Genomic DNA, 13736 nt, shown 5'->3' with positions numbered 1-13736 from the left:
TACATAATTGTCTATTCTATTCTAGATATTTTTATATTCTAAATATCGTTTCAATGGGTATTGGGAGCCCTTTGTATCATCGGGGTTCTGAGCTGCAGCCCAAAAGCACTTAGATAGATCCGCCCCTACATCCCTGCTGCGTACGAGAGCTAAGGAGAGGCACTCTCTCTCACCGTCAATGTTTCCAGCCTCTTTTTTTTATTGGGGAAATTTGGGCTACTATCAGGCACTAACCTGTAACACTGCGACCTGTATAGATCTATTGTGCTCGCCCTTATTCAGAGTTCTCTACCTATGTAGACCCGTAATGGACAAGAATTGAAGGATATTCTTAGGAGCGATGGTTTTTATCTCCTCGGGAAAGAGTGTAAACTTTCCAAAGGAGATATTTCGTTTATGCATGAGAGAGCTACAGTCACATAGGATGTGCAGTGGCGTTTCCTCTTCTGCTTGGCAAAATCTGCAGATTGCTGTTAAGCTGAGGCCTAATTTCGCCTTATGCTTATCCAGCTTGCAGGGACTATTTTTTTTTTATTTTATGGATGATAATGGAATGGTACACTCGCTTGCGCTAACGGTTTACGCTGGCGGGGCACCAGTGGAGGATGATAAGATGAACATGAGGTCAGATCAGTTAGCCCAACGTGACAAATTCACCGGGAATGTATCACGATGGTTTCCAGGGGGAACCGCGTGGAGGTCAACCTGACATTGGTACATTGCTAGCAATGGGGTCATTAGTCCACATTTCTAACAATCCCCTCCCCCCGCTTGCAGGGACTAGTGAAGGCCCTATTCATGATGTATATGTTGTTTTTACTCAATACTAGAAATGTTTTCCTACCTCTCACAAGTCTTACTTGGGTTAAGTCTAACAGTGAATAGATACTGTTCATAACAATAGTATAGTTATCACGTGACGACCTCGGTGGTCTAGCGGTCTAGTACACAGCTTTACGTCCGATGGTCGGTTCGATTCCTCGCACGGCACAAACATTTGTACTCATGAGTATGCTTGTTTGTATCGGTCTGGGTGTTTTCTATGTATAATATGTATGTATTTCCAAAAAAAATATCTATGTATTTGTATCAGTTATCTAGTACCCATAACACAAGGTTTAGATAGCTTAACTTAGGTCTAGATGGCGCTGTGTGAATTGTCCTAAGATTATAATAATAATAATTATTGTTATTAATTAGACGTTTTTTTTTATTATTATATATAAACAATTTTATAATTATACAAAAATTGATTCGTTCTCCTCTCTTCTCTTCTCTTCAGCTTGCTGTGCTCAACAGGGTCCTTTGATCTACTTTGAATTATACCTAACAACTGCTTAATGTAAAATTATGGAATACAAAACTTTTATCTATACATATAAATAAAATTAGAGATATACACTCATATTAATATAAATGCGGTACATGTATGTACCGCATTTATATTAACATTATTATTATTAACATTATTACAAAAATTGAAAAAAAATGTTATTTTGGTGTACCAAAATAACATTTTTTTTCAATTTTTGTCTGTCTGTCTGTCGATCTGTTTATTCCAGCTAATCTCTGAAATGGCTGGACCGATTTTGACGGGACTTTTGTTGACAGGTGGCTTATGTAATAAGGAGTAATTTCGGCTACTTTTATTTTAGAAAAAAAAGAAAATTCCACACGGACGAAGGCGCGAAAACAGCTAGTGTGTAATACGAATGACAAACAAACCGACAGTTGATGTGATGGCAAGATGTGACTATTGCAAGTGGTAATATGATTGTAACACCAGAACATGTCCTCTTGGGAGCTCTCACGTGTTACTATTATTTAGGATTTAGAAGCCAAAATGTCTGATATGTTTTAGCGACGTGTAAAAAAACTACGTAATTTGCTCACCACCTACATTGAAAATAAATAATAGTACTGTCAACATATCACTATGACGACCTCGGTGGTCTAGCGGTCTGGCACACCGCTTTACGTCCGATGGTCGCGGGTTCGATTCCTCGCACCGCACAAACATTTGTATGAGTATGATTGTTTGTATCGGTCTGGGTGTTTTCTATGTACAATATGTATTTACGAAAAAAATCTATGTATTTGTATCAGTTATCTAGTACCCATAACATAAGCTTTAGATAGCTTAACTTGGGTCTAGATGGCGCTGTGTGAATTGTCCTGAGATTCTTATTATTACTACATAGTATAAACAATAAAATCTTTTTTTAAAGCCAGTATATTTACTACATTTATACTTTTTTTTTATTCTTTATTGTATTTTAAAAGAGTGTACAAGAGGCGAGCTTAATGCCATATGGCATTCTCTACCAACTAACCTTTGGGTAGAACTAGAATGCGTTGTAGGGCAGTAATGGCGAAAACTTGTGATATTAATACTATAATAAATAATTAGCTAAACAAAATCTATGTACATATATAATTTATGTTATATAAATATAATATATACTTTAAATATACATATATATACTTCAGTCGTACCTACCGTATAAGAAGTTAATTCAAATTCAGGCAGTTGTGAAGTACGATAAATAACATGCTGTGTAGTGTGAACTCAGCCCCAGACCAGACTCCTGTTGAAATGTAGACAAAGTTGGGAGTTTAGGAAATAAAGGCGCAGTCAAACTGAATACAATACATAGTTAGTTGGCAGACTACCAAATTATTAATAACTAACTGTACCGGAGACTTCGTCCACGCGGAATTTAACTTCATTTTTCTAAAATAAAAGTAGCCTCAGTTACTCCTTATTACATCAGCTATCTGCCAATAAAAGTCCCGTCAAAATCGGTCCAGCCATGTCAGAGATTAGTCGGAACAAACAGACAGACAGATAAAAATTGTAAAAAATGTTATTTTGGTGTATGTACCGTATTTATATTCATATGCATGTAGTAAAAGACGGTTATTTCAATATTGCAGACACTCCAATTTTATTTATATGTATAGATGTTTCAATCACTTTAATGCGATATTATTCAATGAGGAGCCAGTAATTGCTCAGTCTGTAGAAGCTGAACTTTAAGGAACGGTTTATCGGTAAAGTTTTATAGAATCAACCATTTAGTGGAGTCGGACAGGGCTGGGGAGAATTGGGCCTGTTCACCACTATGTATGCTATGCTATACTTATAACAGTAATAATAATAACCCTCGACAATTAATAATAATAATAAACTCGTGAACGAGTGCTGCTTGTAGGGACTGGTCTGCTCTAATCACTATGACTGATTTCCTCTTATTAATTCTTTAACCAGTTGGTTATATATTCAATATTTTTTCTATTTGAGTATTTAATTGAATTAGTGCTAATTGGTGGTTTGTATTCACACACTTAAACTTAAAAATGTAAAGTAATAATAAAATTATTTAAAAGAGCAACACGCAAGTTTCTTGCTCGTTCTTCTTGTGATGTGACAGCTTTCCGAACGAGCGGTAGATTAAAAAAATGTAATGACTATTCAAAAGTGCTTCAATGTAAGTTTATTTGAATAAATGATTTTCTATTTCTATTTCTATTTCAATAGTCCGCTAATTTTTGTCATCATAATCATTTCTTTTATAATTGTCATTGTTTGGTGATATTCACCCGCAATGACAAGTTTAACACCCCATCAAAAGGAGATATAGTATAGGAGGAGATATAATATATACATATATATATATATATATATATATATAATAATAATAATAATATAAATTTATTTACCAAAAAAGTTAACATTAAATTAATTTTGCAGTATGTAGACATGAATATATATATATGTATATACACACCGCCACTACAATATAGTAAAACAATAATTAAAACCGATACACTACTAACAAATATTTGCTAAACAGGACTCCACTCAGCATATTGCTGCAGCCGAAGCTACAGCGCTGATTTTCAGCGGAGCCCTTAGGGTTCACAGTGCCATCTAGGTTCACCATTATACATGCTACGCAGACTCTAATAATAGAAATAGAAATAATCTTTATTCAAAAAAAAACTCATTAGAAGCACTTTTGAAGAGTCATATTTTGATTCTACCACTCATACGGTTTGCAGATTCATCACAAGAAGAATGAGCAAGAAACTTGTGTGTTGCTCTTTTGAATAAATGTTTGTTTTTATATAATAATTACAGTATAACAAGTTTGAGATATGCGATAATCAACATAAAAATCGCTACGCAAACATTATTAGTGTAATCAGATAATATTGTCAGTGCTATGGATTTTAAGTTTTTCTATAAAAACATTATTGTCGTTAACGAATTTTTCAATTTTACAGTAAGCTATTTTGCAAAGGAAGTGTTCTGTATGACATTTAAATCTTTTTTCAGGAAGATTTATAACAGACTCACGCAATTTCAATTACCTTAAAACGAATTACTAAGTTTAGTTGAATGACATTTAGGTAAATTATACTCGTAACAATCTTGGACAATTCACAGCGCCATCTAGTCCCAAGTTAAGCTAGCTAAAGCTTGTGTTATGAGTACTAGATAACAGATACGTCTACGAGGAATGATGTAACAAAATTCCAATGATCAAAGTTCTGATTTGTGGCAACGTTTATGGAGATATTAGTGGATACTGGCGAGTGGAGACCAGTGGCGTAGTCAGGTAGCCAAGGGCCCTGAGGCCAATACCATCTTTACTATAAGTGCACACGGGGCCCGTGCACGGGGCCCCCGAAGGACTGGCAATTTTTCTCACGAATTTATTCTTAAAAGATTTTTGTCGGGCACACTACTCTTTTTTAACAAATCAGTAATGTTATCAGACTGTTATCATAAGGCATATACTACGCCATTATACCGATTACTTCACCTATTCCTATGTTCTTATACCTAATGAGTTTGTTTTTACTTTCCAAAAGTGACGACCTCGGTGGTCTAGCGGTCTAGCACACCGCTTTACGACCGATGGTCGCGGGTTCGATTCCTCGCACGGCACAAACATTTGTATTCATGAGTATGATTGTTTGTATCGGTCTGGGTATTTTCTATGTATAATATGTATGTATTTACGAAAAAAAAAAATTATCTATGTATTTGTATCAGTTGTCTAGGACCCATAACACAAGCTTTAGCTAGCTTAACTTGGGTCTAGATGGCGCTGTGTGAATTGTCCTGAGATTATTATTATTATTATTATTACTTTCCAAAAGGGAATTCTTGTGTGCCCAAGGGCCCCAGCCTAGTTTAAAACGACGGTGCGTGGGGCAAATCAAAAAATGGGGCCCCACTACATTAGTTTTATTAAAACGTACATATCGCTATCCATCAAATTGACAACACTGCCAACAGAAAGAATTTAGGGGAATTCCGAAGGTATAACTTTCGAATTTCTCTCAACTGAGTTGCCACGAGTAAAGTCGGGGTGCAACCTGTCATATTTGTTTTGAAAATGGGAGAAATTTTCAAAAGTTCAATTCGATCGAGATTTTTGGTAAGGGTTAGAGGGCCCCCTGAGGTTGAGGGCCCCGGGGCACTGCCCACTACGCCACTGGAAACTTTCGCTGGAGGGAACAGTTGTAAATGATAATCTTCCCGCGTTATATCGACTGTGATATTTAATTTAAAAAGCGGCCGAGTGAGAGTTATCATGTAATTCGCAGGCGGCCGGCTCTCCTACATTTATTTGATGACTGTCTGCCATTTGCCATTTCTTTACGGATTCGCGTAAACGTAGACTTCTTAATAATATTATAAACGCGAAAGTTTGTGAGTTTGGATGTTTGTTACTCTTTCACGCTGAACGGATTTTGATGAAACTTTTCAGTAATATAGTTTATACATCAGAATGACACATAGACTAAAATATCAAGCGGACGAAGCCGCGGGCACAGCTAGTTAGATGTATATTTTTATGTACTTTTTTTTATTTTTACTCTATTTGCCGTTGAAAAGTCATTTTGTAAACTGTGTATATTATGTATGTATTTACAATAATAATGTATTTATGTATATCTATGAGTTGTCTAGTACACATAACATAAGCACTGCTTAAGCACAGACAGACAGACAGACAAAAATTGTAAAAAAAAATATTTTGATGTATGTACCATGTTTATATGCATATGCATGTATATTACATACAGACACTCCATTATTTATATGTATAGATTAAACTCTATATTGTGCACTGAAAAATAAGTACAAAAAACGTTTCTCATATATGTACTTTAAAAAGGCCCTGTTTAGGTCAAAGCTGGTAAGGTTAAAGATGTTAAGGCTTTTACTGACCATGTAGTCATTCTTAACCAATGACGGTTACCACTCTTCTTAAGAGACTACAGCATGGGGTTTTTCAAGAATGGTATGTTATGATTTCTTAAGGCTTGGCAATGCACACGTGATACCCCAGGTATTTCAGGCGTCCATAGTGTAAGAAGCACTATTTATGAAGGACGACTGAGGCTTTGAAGCCGGCTACCGCAAGGGAAACCCCAAGTAGCGGCCGTGACTTGTGACACGGGTGTAGGTTTAAAAGGCCCTTTTAGAATGCATTAAAACTCACCTTCACTACTTGCAGCTTCCCCCCAGGCCCAACTAGAACCGGGATAAACCCATTGCTAATACAATTCACTTTAATATCCAAAACACAACCGGCACGCTCTGCGCTCGTCGACTGAATGCCGCGGCTCACGCAACGAAAGAGGATTATTCAACTACCGACCTCCGTATTTATAGACCAAAGTCAGTGTAGTAGGTTGGTCTATAAATACTAGATGGTGCTATTTACAATATTCGTAATAATCCTTACATTGGGTACTTCATTAGTACTAAAAACAAACTACCTTTTTTTTATATATTCTTAAAATATCAGATTTTTTCTACAACAATGATGTGAATTCTAACAATAGGCTATGGTAATCGTTTACCATCAGATACGCCGTATTCTTGTTTGGCACTTACGTAGTATAAAAAAAAACTTACCATCATGAGCCTGCTTGTATTTTTTTTTAATGTCGTTTCCTTTAAAAGATTTGACAAACCCCTGGTGTTTCAGGCGTCCATAGGCTACGGTAACCGTTTACCATCAGATGGGCAGTACACTTGTTTGCCACCTACGTAGTATAAAAAAAACTTACCATCACGAGCTTGTTGGTATATTCTTTTTTTTTTAATGTCGTTTCTTGTAAAAGATTTGACAGTGTGTATAAAGTGGTATATGAACCTACAGGAGCGTTTTACTGGAAGAGAGAACCTGGCTGGACGAACCTGAGAGGGATGTGGGGCAAGAGGTCAGCGCAGGAGTCTGACATAGCGCTGGATGAAGACAACGGTAACCTCGTGAGACACTTCCACTCCACCATCACCACTCACTACATCCGTGTTACTTGTATCTGAACACCGCTAAATAGTGTCATCTCTCTTACACTTGTTCTTTCTACATGTCATGTCTATCTTCTGTCGCATTCTAGTCTTCTTGGTATTATAGTTTAGATGTAGAGCTTGTTTCTTCTTGTATTTAATGTTCCTTCTTCTTCTGTCTTTCTCTTTTGTTACTAGAATCTTTTTCATCTGTTTGATTTACATGTTGTTTTTTTACAGCTACAGATTTTCAGATTATATTAGATTTAAGATTTGAATGTTGTGGATTAGTAATTGGCTGTATATTGGGATTTTATGAGGTCACAAATTCGAAACCCTGAATATTTTGGCTTTGTCTGCGTTCCGAATTGGCTGTAGAATCAAAAATGAATACTAGTCAAAAATATTTATATTAAGTTTATTTGAATTAATATTACTTATATTTCAAAACAAAGTACTACTTATATTTAAATATATATAACTCAAAGGTGACATAGTGATCTATCAACGCATAGCCCAAACCACTGGACGGATCGGGCTGAAATTTGGCATGCAAGTAGCTGTTATTACGTAGGCATCCGCTAAGAAAGGATTTTGATTAATTCTACCCCCAAGGGGATAAAAGTTTGGATGAAACTTTGTCAATTTTAAACCGATCGGGCTGAGACTTTGCATGCATAAAGCTACCATGATGTAGGCATCCCCTATGAAAAGATTTTGTTAAATTCCACCCCTAAGAGGATAATATAACGTGAGAAGCCGCGGGCAATAGCTAGTAATAGTATATAGTTGATATTAATATTGTGATATGATGATAAAAAACATGATCCTCATCATGATAGAGGGATAAATCTCCCTATATATTACCAAGTGTGCAGTCCTTAAACTACCCAATTTATGTCATTACCCATATTTTATTAAATATTCTTTATTGCACTTAAATACATTTTCTAGATATATTAATTAGAACTAATGTTAACAAAGGAGGACTTATCTCTATAAGAGATCTCTTCCAGTCAACACAATACAGCGTGGCATAGGAAGTCTTGAGTGGGGTCAAATTGTGTAAATAATAATTTGATATAAATGTTATAAATAATTAAAACTATAAATATAATATAAATTATAATGAGTAGAGTCTATTTTACTTGTAATCAAAATATATAAACATACCATATATAAACATTTGTCATCAAAATTTACCATTCCGCGCCATAAAACTGATCTATTTAATACAGATACATAAATATAAAAGATATAAAAAAAATTACTAACAATTTTTTTTATTTTCATTACTTTGCTGTCACTTTTAAATTTGAAACTAATACTTGTATTTATATGGAATGTAATTGTACGTTATACAAAAAGAAATATAGTAATCATAGATAAAAAATGTGTAGGTATATATCTACCTACCTACAATAGAATATAATTGTATACTATACAAAAAAGTATAGTAACCTTATATAAAATACTAGCTACCCACCCCGGCTTCGCATAGATGTACATGTATAAATAAACCTTCCTCTTGCATCACTCTATCTATTAAAAAACCGCTTCAAAATCCGTTGCATAGTTTTAAAGATGTAAGCATACATAGGGACGGACTTACAGCAACAGCGACTTTGTTTTATACTATGTAATGGTAATAGGTATATATACCTACTATCAAAATAATATAGATAGAGACCGTTTTTTTTATATAAAATCCGTTGCGTAGTTTTAAAGATTTAAGCATACATAGGGACAGACAGCGACAGCGACTTTGTTTTATACTATGTAATGATAATAGGTATATATACCTACCTACAATCATAATAATATTGGTAGAGACCGTTTTTTTCTAGTCAATTTACTTGTACACCGATGTCCGATGAGAAATTTAACACAAAAGCTCGTTAGCACATTGTCAGAACAAATTGCTTAAACGGGAATTTCTTGGAAATGAATCATTGAGAACACTGAGAAAGTTCAAATATAAATTTATATTTGTAACAAAAAAAAATACATTTTCCGTAAAAAACTCAATGTTGAGTTCAGAAGTCGTTATTTATTGGTTCTGAAGTTTTAATTTAACAATATACAGGGTATCCACTATCCATCTCACCGCCTTACTTCCGATGATTACATATTATAAAACAAAGTCGCTGAAAGAACTATGCAACCCAATTGAAGCGGTTCTTTCATAGAAACTATTCAAGCAACGGATATATATATATATATATATATATAATACGTACATGTATTATATAAATAAACCTTCCTCTAGAATAACTGTATCTATTAAAAAAACCGCTTCAAAATCCGTTGCGTAGTTTTAAAGATTTAAGCATACATACCCATGCAAAGCCGGGGTGAGTAGCTAATTACTGATAAAAGAATAAAAAAAATATTTTTGTTAAAAAAATAAGATTATATATTGATAACAGAAACTCTCGAATTTTAGTAATTTATCAAAATAACATAATTACTGTTTCTCGTTCCGGCCAAATTGACAAAATAAATATTTATTGTTAAGCTCCTTATATATTTTCATTATTGTTACTTGTTTGGACCATTGGAGCGGTGTACGCAAACTTCTTTGCGATAATCTTTTAATCCCTTCTCGAGAGATGAATACACAGGGGCGGATCGAGAGTTTGTGGGGCCCTGGACTAAAACTACTAAGCCTACCTAATTATATTACTTAAATAAAAAAATACACCGACCAAAAACAAGCGACCAGAAATTCCTCGTTACGTTCGAATTGCACTTTATAATAGGTATTTAGATAGATAGATAGATAGATAAAAATCTTTATTCGTATTCAGATAACAAAGAAAGTACAAACAAAATTCAAATAACAAGAGATAAGAAAATAACACATAAGAATAGTAAATAATTTAAAAAAAACAACACTTTAACTTACATATAAAATAAACATTAAAATACATATTGGGTGCCACAGGGATACGAGAGATGAGCTACTCAGAACAATTTGCTCAGCGAGCAAAACACTGATTTTCAGTAGTGAGTTTGTGGTGCGATCGCGTGCAGCGACAATTCACTACAATCTTAATGTTACCAAAATTTAAATTAAACTAATTCTTAATAAAAATAATAGAAGAAAAAAATAATAAAATAAATAAATCAAAATGTATCAATATCAAATCAATTCAAATACAAATAACTGTTGACGCAGACCATTACCTAAGCGAAAAACAAAAAATAATAATAATATATAAATGCTAGGAATTGTCTAGTAGAAAAAGTTTTATCTTTTTCTTAAATACCAGTTTTGAAGTAATGGCTCTTATAGGTGGAGGGATATTATTCCAGCATCTAGTCGCCTGGTAGCGGAAACTTCCCGTAAAAGCAACAGTTCGGTGAGAATACATTGCTAAAGGAACCCGTGCTGATCTAGGGACGCCGACATAATGACTTTCAAAAGATTTTTCAAAGAGATATTTCATATTTTAAATACTTTTTTTATTCTGAACTAGCTATTCACCCTCGCTTCGAACGATTTACATGTTTTATACATATAAACCTTCCTCTTGAATCACTCTATCTATTAAAAGAACCGCTTCAAAATCCATTGTGTAGTTTTAAAGATTTAAGCATACATAGGGACGGACAGCGACAGTGACTTTGTTTTATACAATGTAATGATAGCGCCTATTATTTTCAATTGGAACGGGAGGCCCTTTGTATTTTCGGGGCCCTGGACTGCAGCCCGAAATGCCCTTAGGTCGATCCGCCCCTGTGAATTCAGATAAATTACATTGCTCTTTTATGATTAATTGCTTAATCGTTTTCCAATATACAATTTATTGAACCCACAAAATGTAAACTCTATTTAAAATTGATGTAACTTACTCATAAAACTGACTCTAGTCATTGGACCCTCGGACATGATATCATTGTATTTAATCCGATGAATCACTACATAATATAAAAACCAAGTCGCTGTCGCTATGTATGCTTAAATCTTTAAAACTATGCAACGGATTTTGAAGCGGTTTTTGAAGAGTGATTCAAGAGGAAGTTTTATATATATATAATACATGTACACCCATGCGATGCCGGGGCGACTAGCTAGTATGAAATAAGATGTAATTTCTTGAACATAACGGTTGTGAGCTTCATAGATTGATATGAGAAATAGTGAAATATCACTGAATCATTTATTTCTATGACACAATAGAATTTCACGCAAAAATATAATAATTAATGACACATAAAAAAAGAACATAAAAAATAAATAATATATGACATAAACAATGATAATGATTGATGAACTTGATAAAAGTCAAACAAACAAAATAAACACTAATTATATTGTAACCCGTAAGATATATTAGTACAATCGACAAAAAACTTTATCGACTAACAAATTTCTATTTTTTGGAACTAGACTTAAAAGTTATAATTTGAGTTTTTGGTTAACCCAATATTTCTAAATTTTTGCTGTAGTATGCAGTATTGTATTAAACAACGATCTATTAGCAATTCATACCTTTACAAAACGAGTTTTTCAAAATTGAATTACACTAGATGTGAACGCGACTTCGTCCGCATAAATTGTCGATACTTATAAGCTTTCATACGTTCTTTCAAACCCTTGCAACTCTTTTTTCGGATTATAAAATAGCCTATACCCTTCTCAGGTTCTAGACTATCTGTATACCAAATTTCATTTAAATCGGTTCAATAGTTTTGACGTGAAAGCGAGACAGACAGACGCGAGTTACTTTCGCATGAATAATATTAGTAAAGATTAATAACCAAGATCTTTATTTTTAATATTTCTACAAAATAAATCATGTAAATAATATTATCCTGTTCACAGAGAGCACCCCTGCGAGAGACGAGGCCTAGACTACTGGCAACCCTGTAATATAACAGCTACACCATCATATCCCAACGATTGTCTGTCCCTGTAACTATCCATTGACAAATACGAACCTATCGTTAATTTGTTTCGTTTCCAACCACCGAAACGAATTAAATCGCCTAGCGGAAATCGGTACGCGTTCAGTTAGATATATAACTAAAATATACCAATAATGTATACCATACCTTCTAGACGCTGTAGTATCTTAATCTTGTATAACTTCTAGATCACGTACAGATACAACAGTCAACCTACGTCACCTTCTAGATTAATAACTATCGAAGTTTAGTGTAAGTGATTAATTTTTACAATATTTGATATGTATAAACGTAGTTATGACGACGGCAGGTGTAACTATATATGAGCTAGTTAGTCAAATTAATTGTATTTTACTAGTAATGTTGATGTAAATTGTAAGTGAGGCCGCAGGCCCACGTTTGTCCAATAAAAGTTTATTCGGAAGCCTAGTCTAGTTTTATTTATTACCAATTCTCTTCCTTCATTACATGGTATAAAAAGTCGCTGTCTCTATCTGTTCCTATTATAAAAAGCAATCATTACAATGACGACTTAGGCTGGCAGCCTTGAAGCCGGCTACCGGAAGAGAAACCCAAAGTTTTTTTTCGGGGCACTCTAATGCTGTTGGCCGCAGCTGGCCTTTACAGCTTCACTGGACGATAGGGGACGAGTGCAGATGGCACTCCAAACCAAAGGAAGGACTTATGGTGCGGCTGAAGGCCAACTCCCGCCTGACAGATAAGACTTTAGTCTGAGGGCACCGCTATGGGTTCGAACCTCGGCTCAGGCCGTCCGCGTCGTAGCATCTCCACAGGCCCAACTAAGTCTGAGATAAACCCGTCTCAAATACAATTCAGTTTAGTATCCGAAATACAACCGCCATGTTCCGTGCTCATCGACTGAATGTCGCGGCTCACTCAACAATCGAGGATTATTCAACTACCCACCTCAGTATTTATAGACCGAAGTCAGTGTAGTAGGAAGTGAGTAATGGATATCTTATGAAAAATAACTTAGTTCGGTCTATAAGTACTAGATGGCGCTATTTACAATATTTGTAATAATCTTTACATTAGGTACTTAATTAGTAAACACAAACTACCTTCTTTTAATACCATTTTTAAAATATCGGATTTTTCTACAATGTTGATGTGAACTCTAACAAATATGCTTAAATCTTTAAAACTACCCAACGGATTTTTAAGCGGTTTTTTTAATAGATAGATTGATTCAAGAGAAATGTTTATATATATAATACATGTGCACCCAAATTTTGTACGCCTGTATATGAGCTCAACACATTGAATAGAATATTCAATATTGTAAGACTGTATGACCGCGTACAAGCCAGGAGTTGTGCAGACCATGCGCCTGCACTACAAAACAATGATGGACAGCGGCTACATCTGGCACCGTCACCTGGACCAGTTGCTGTCGGCACCCTGCATACAGCATCTAGACTAAGTGGCGAGGACTGTTATAGGCTATTCATTGTTGTCTAGGTAACAGATAAATCATCAT

At 34.7% G+C, this 13736-nt stretch overlaps 1 protein-coding gene across 1 annotated transcript in view; it reads left to right on the top strand.

The window, feature by feature from the left end:
- LOC131855174 (prothoracicostatic peptides) overlaps positions 1-12636 on the top strand; it is a 121221-nt gene extending 108585 nt beyond the window's left edge. Inside the window, exons 6-7 of the mRNA XM_059206420.1 lie at positions 7191-7292; positions 12153-12636. Coding sequence (XP_059062403.1) covers positions 7191-7292; positions 12153-12181 — 131 coding nt within the window. The 3' untranslated portion in view covers positions 12182-12636. The remainder of the gene's footprint in view (positions 1-7190; positions 7293-12152) is intronic.
- Positions 12637-13736: the final 1100 nt, after the last annotated feature.

This window comes from Achroia grisella, unplaced genomic scaffold (genome assembly GCF_030625045.1).
Source record: "Achroia grisella isolate CSIRO2021 unplaced genomic scaffold, CSIRO_AGI_Agris_v1 utg1314, whole genome shotgun sequence".
In the NCBI taxonomy this organism is placed as follows: Eukaryota; Metazoa; Arthropoda; class Insecta; order Lepidoptera; family Pyralidae; genus Achroia; species Achroia grisella.
This window is presented reverse-complemented; position numbering and strand designations above follow the sequence as displayed.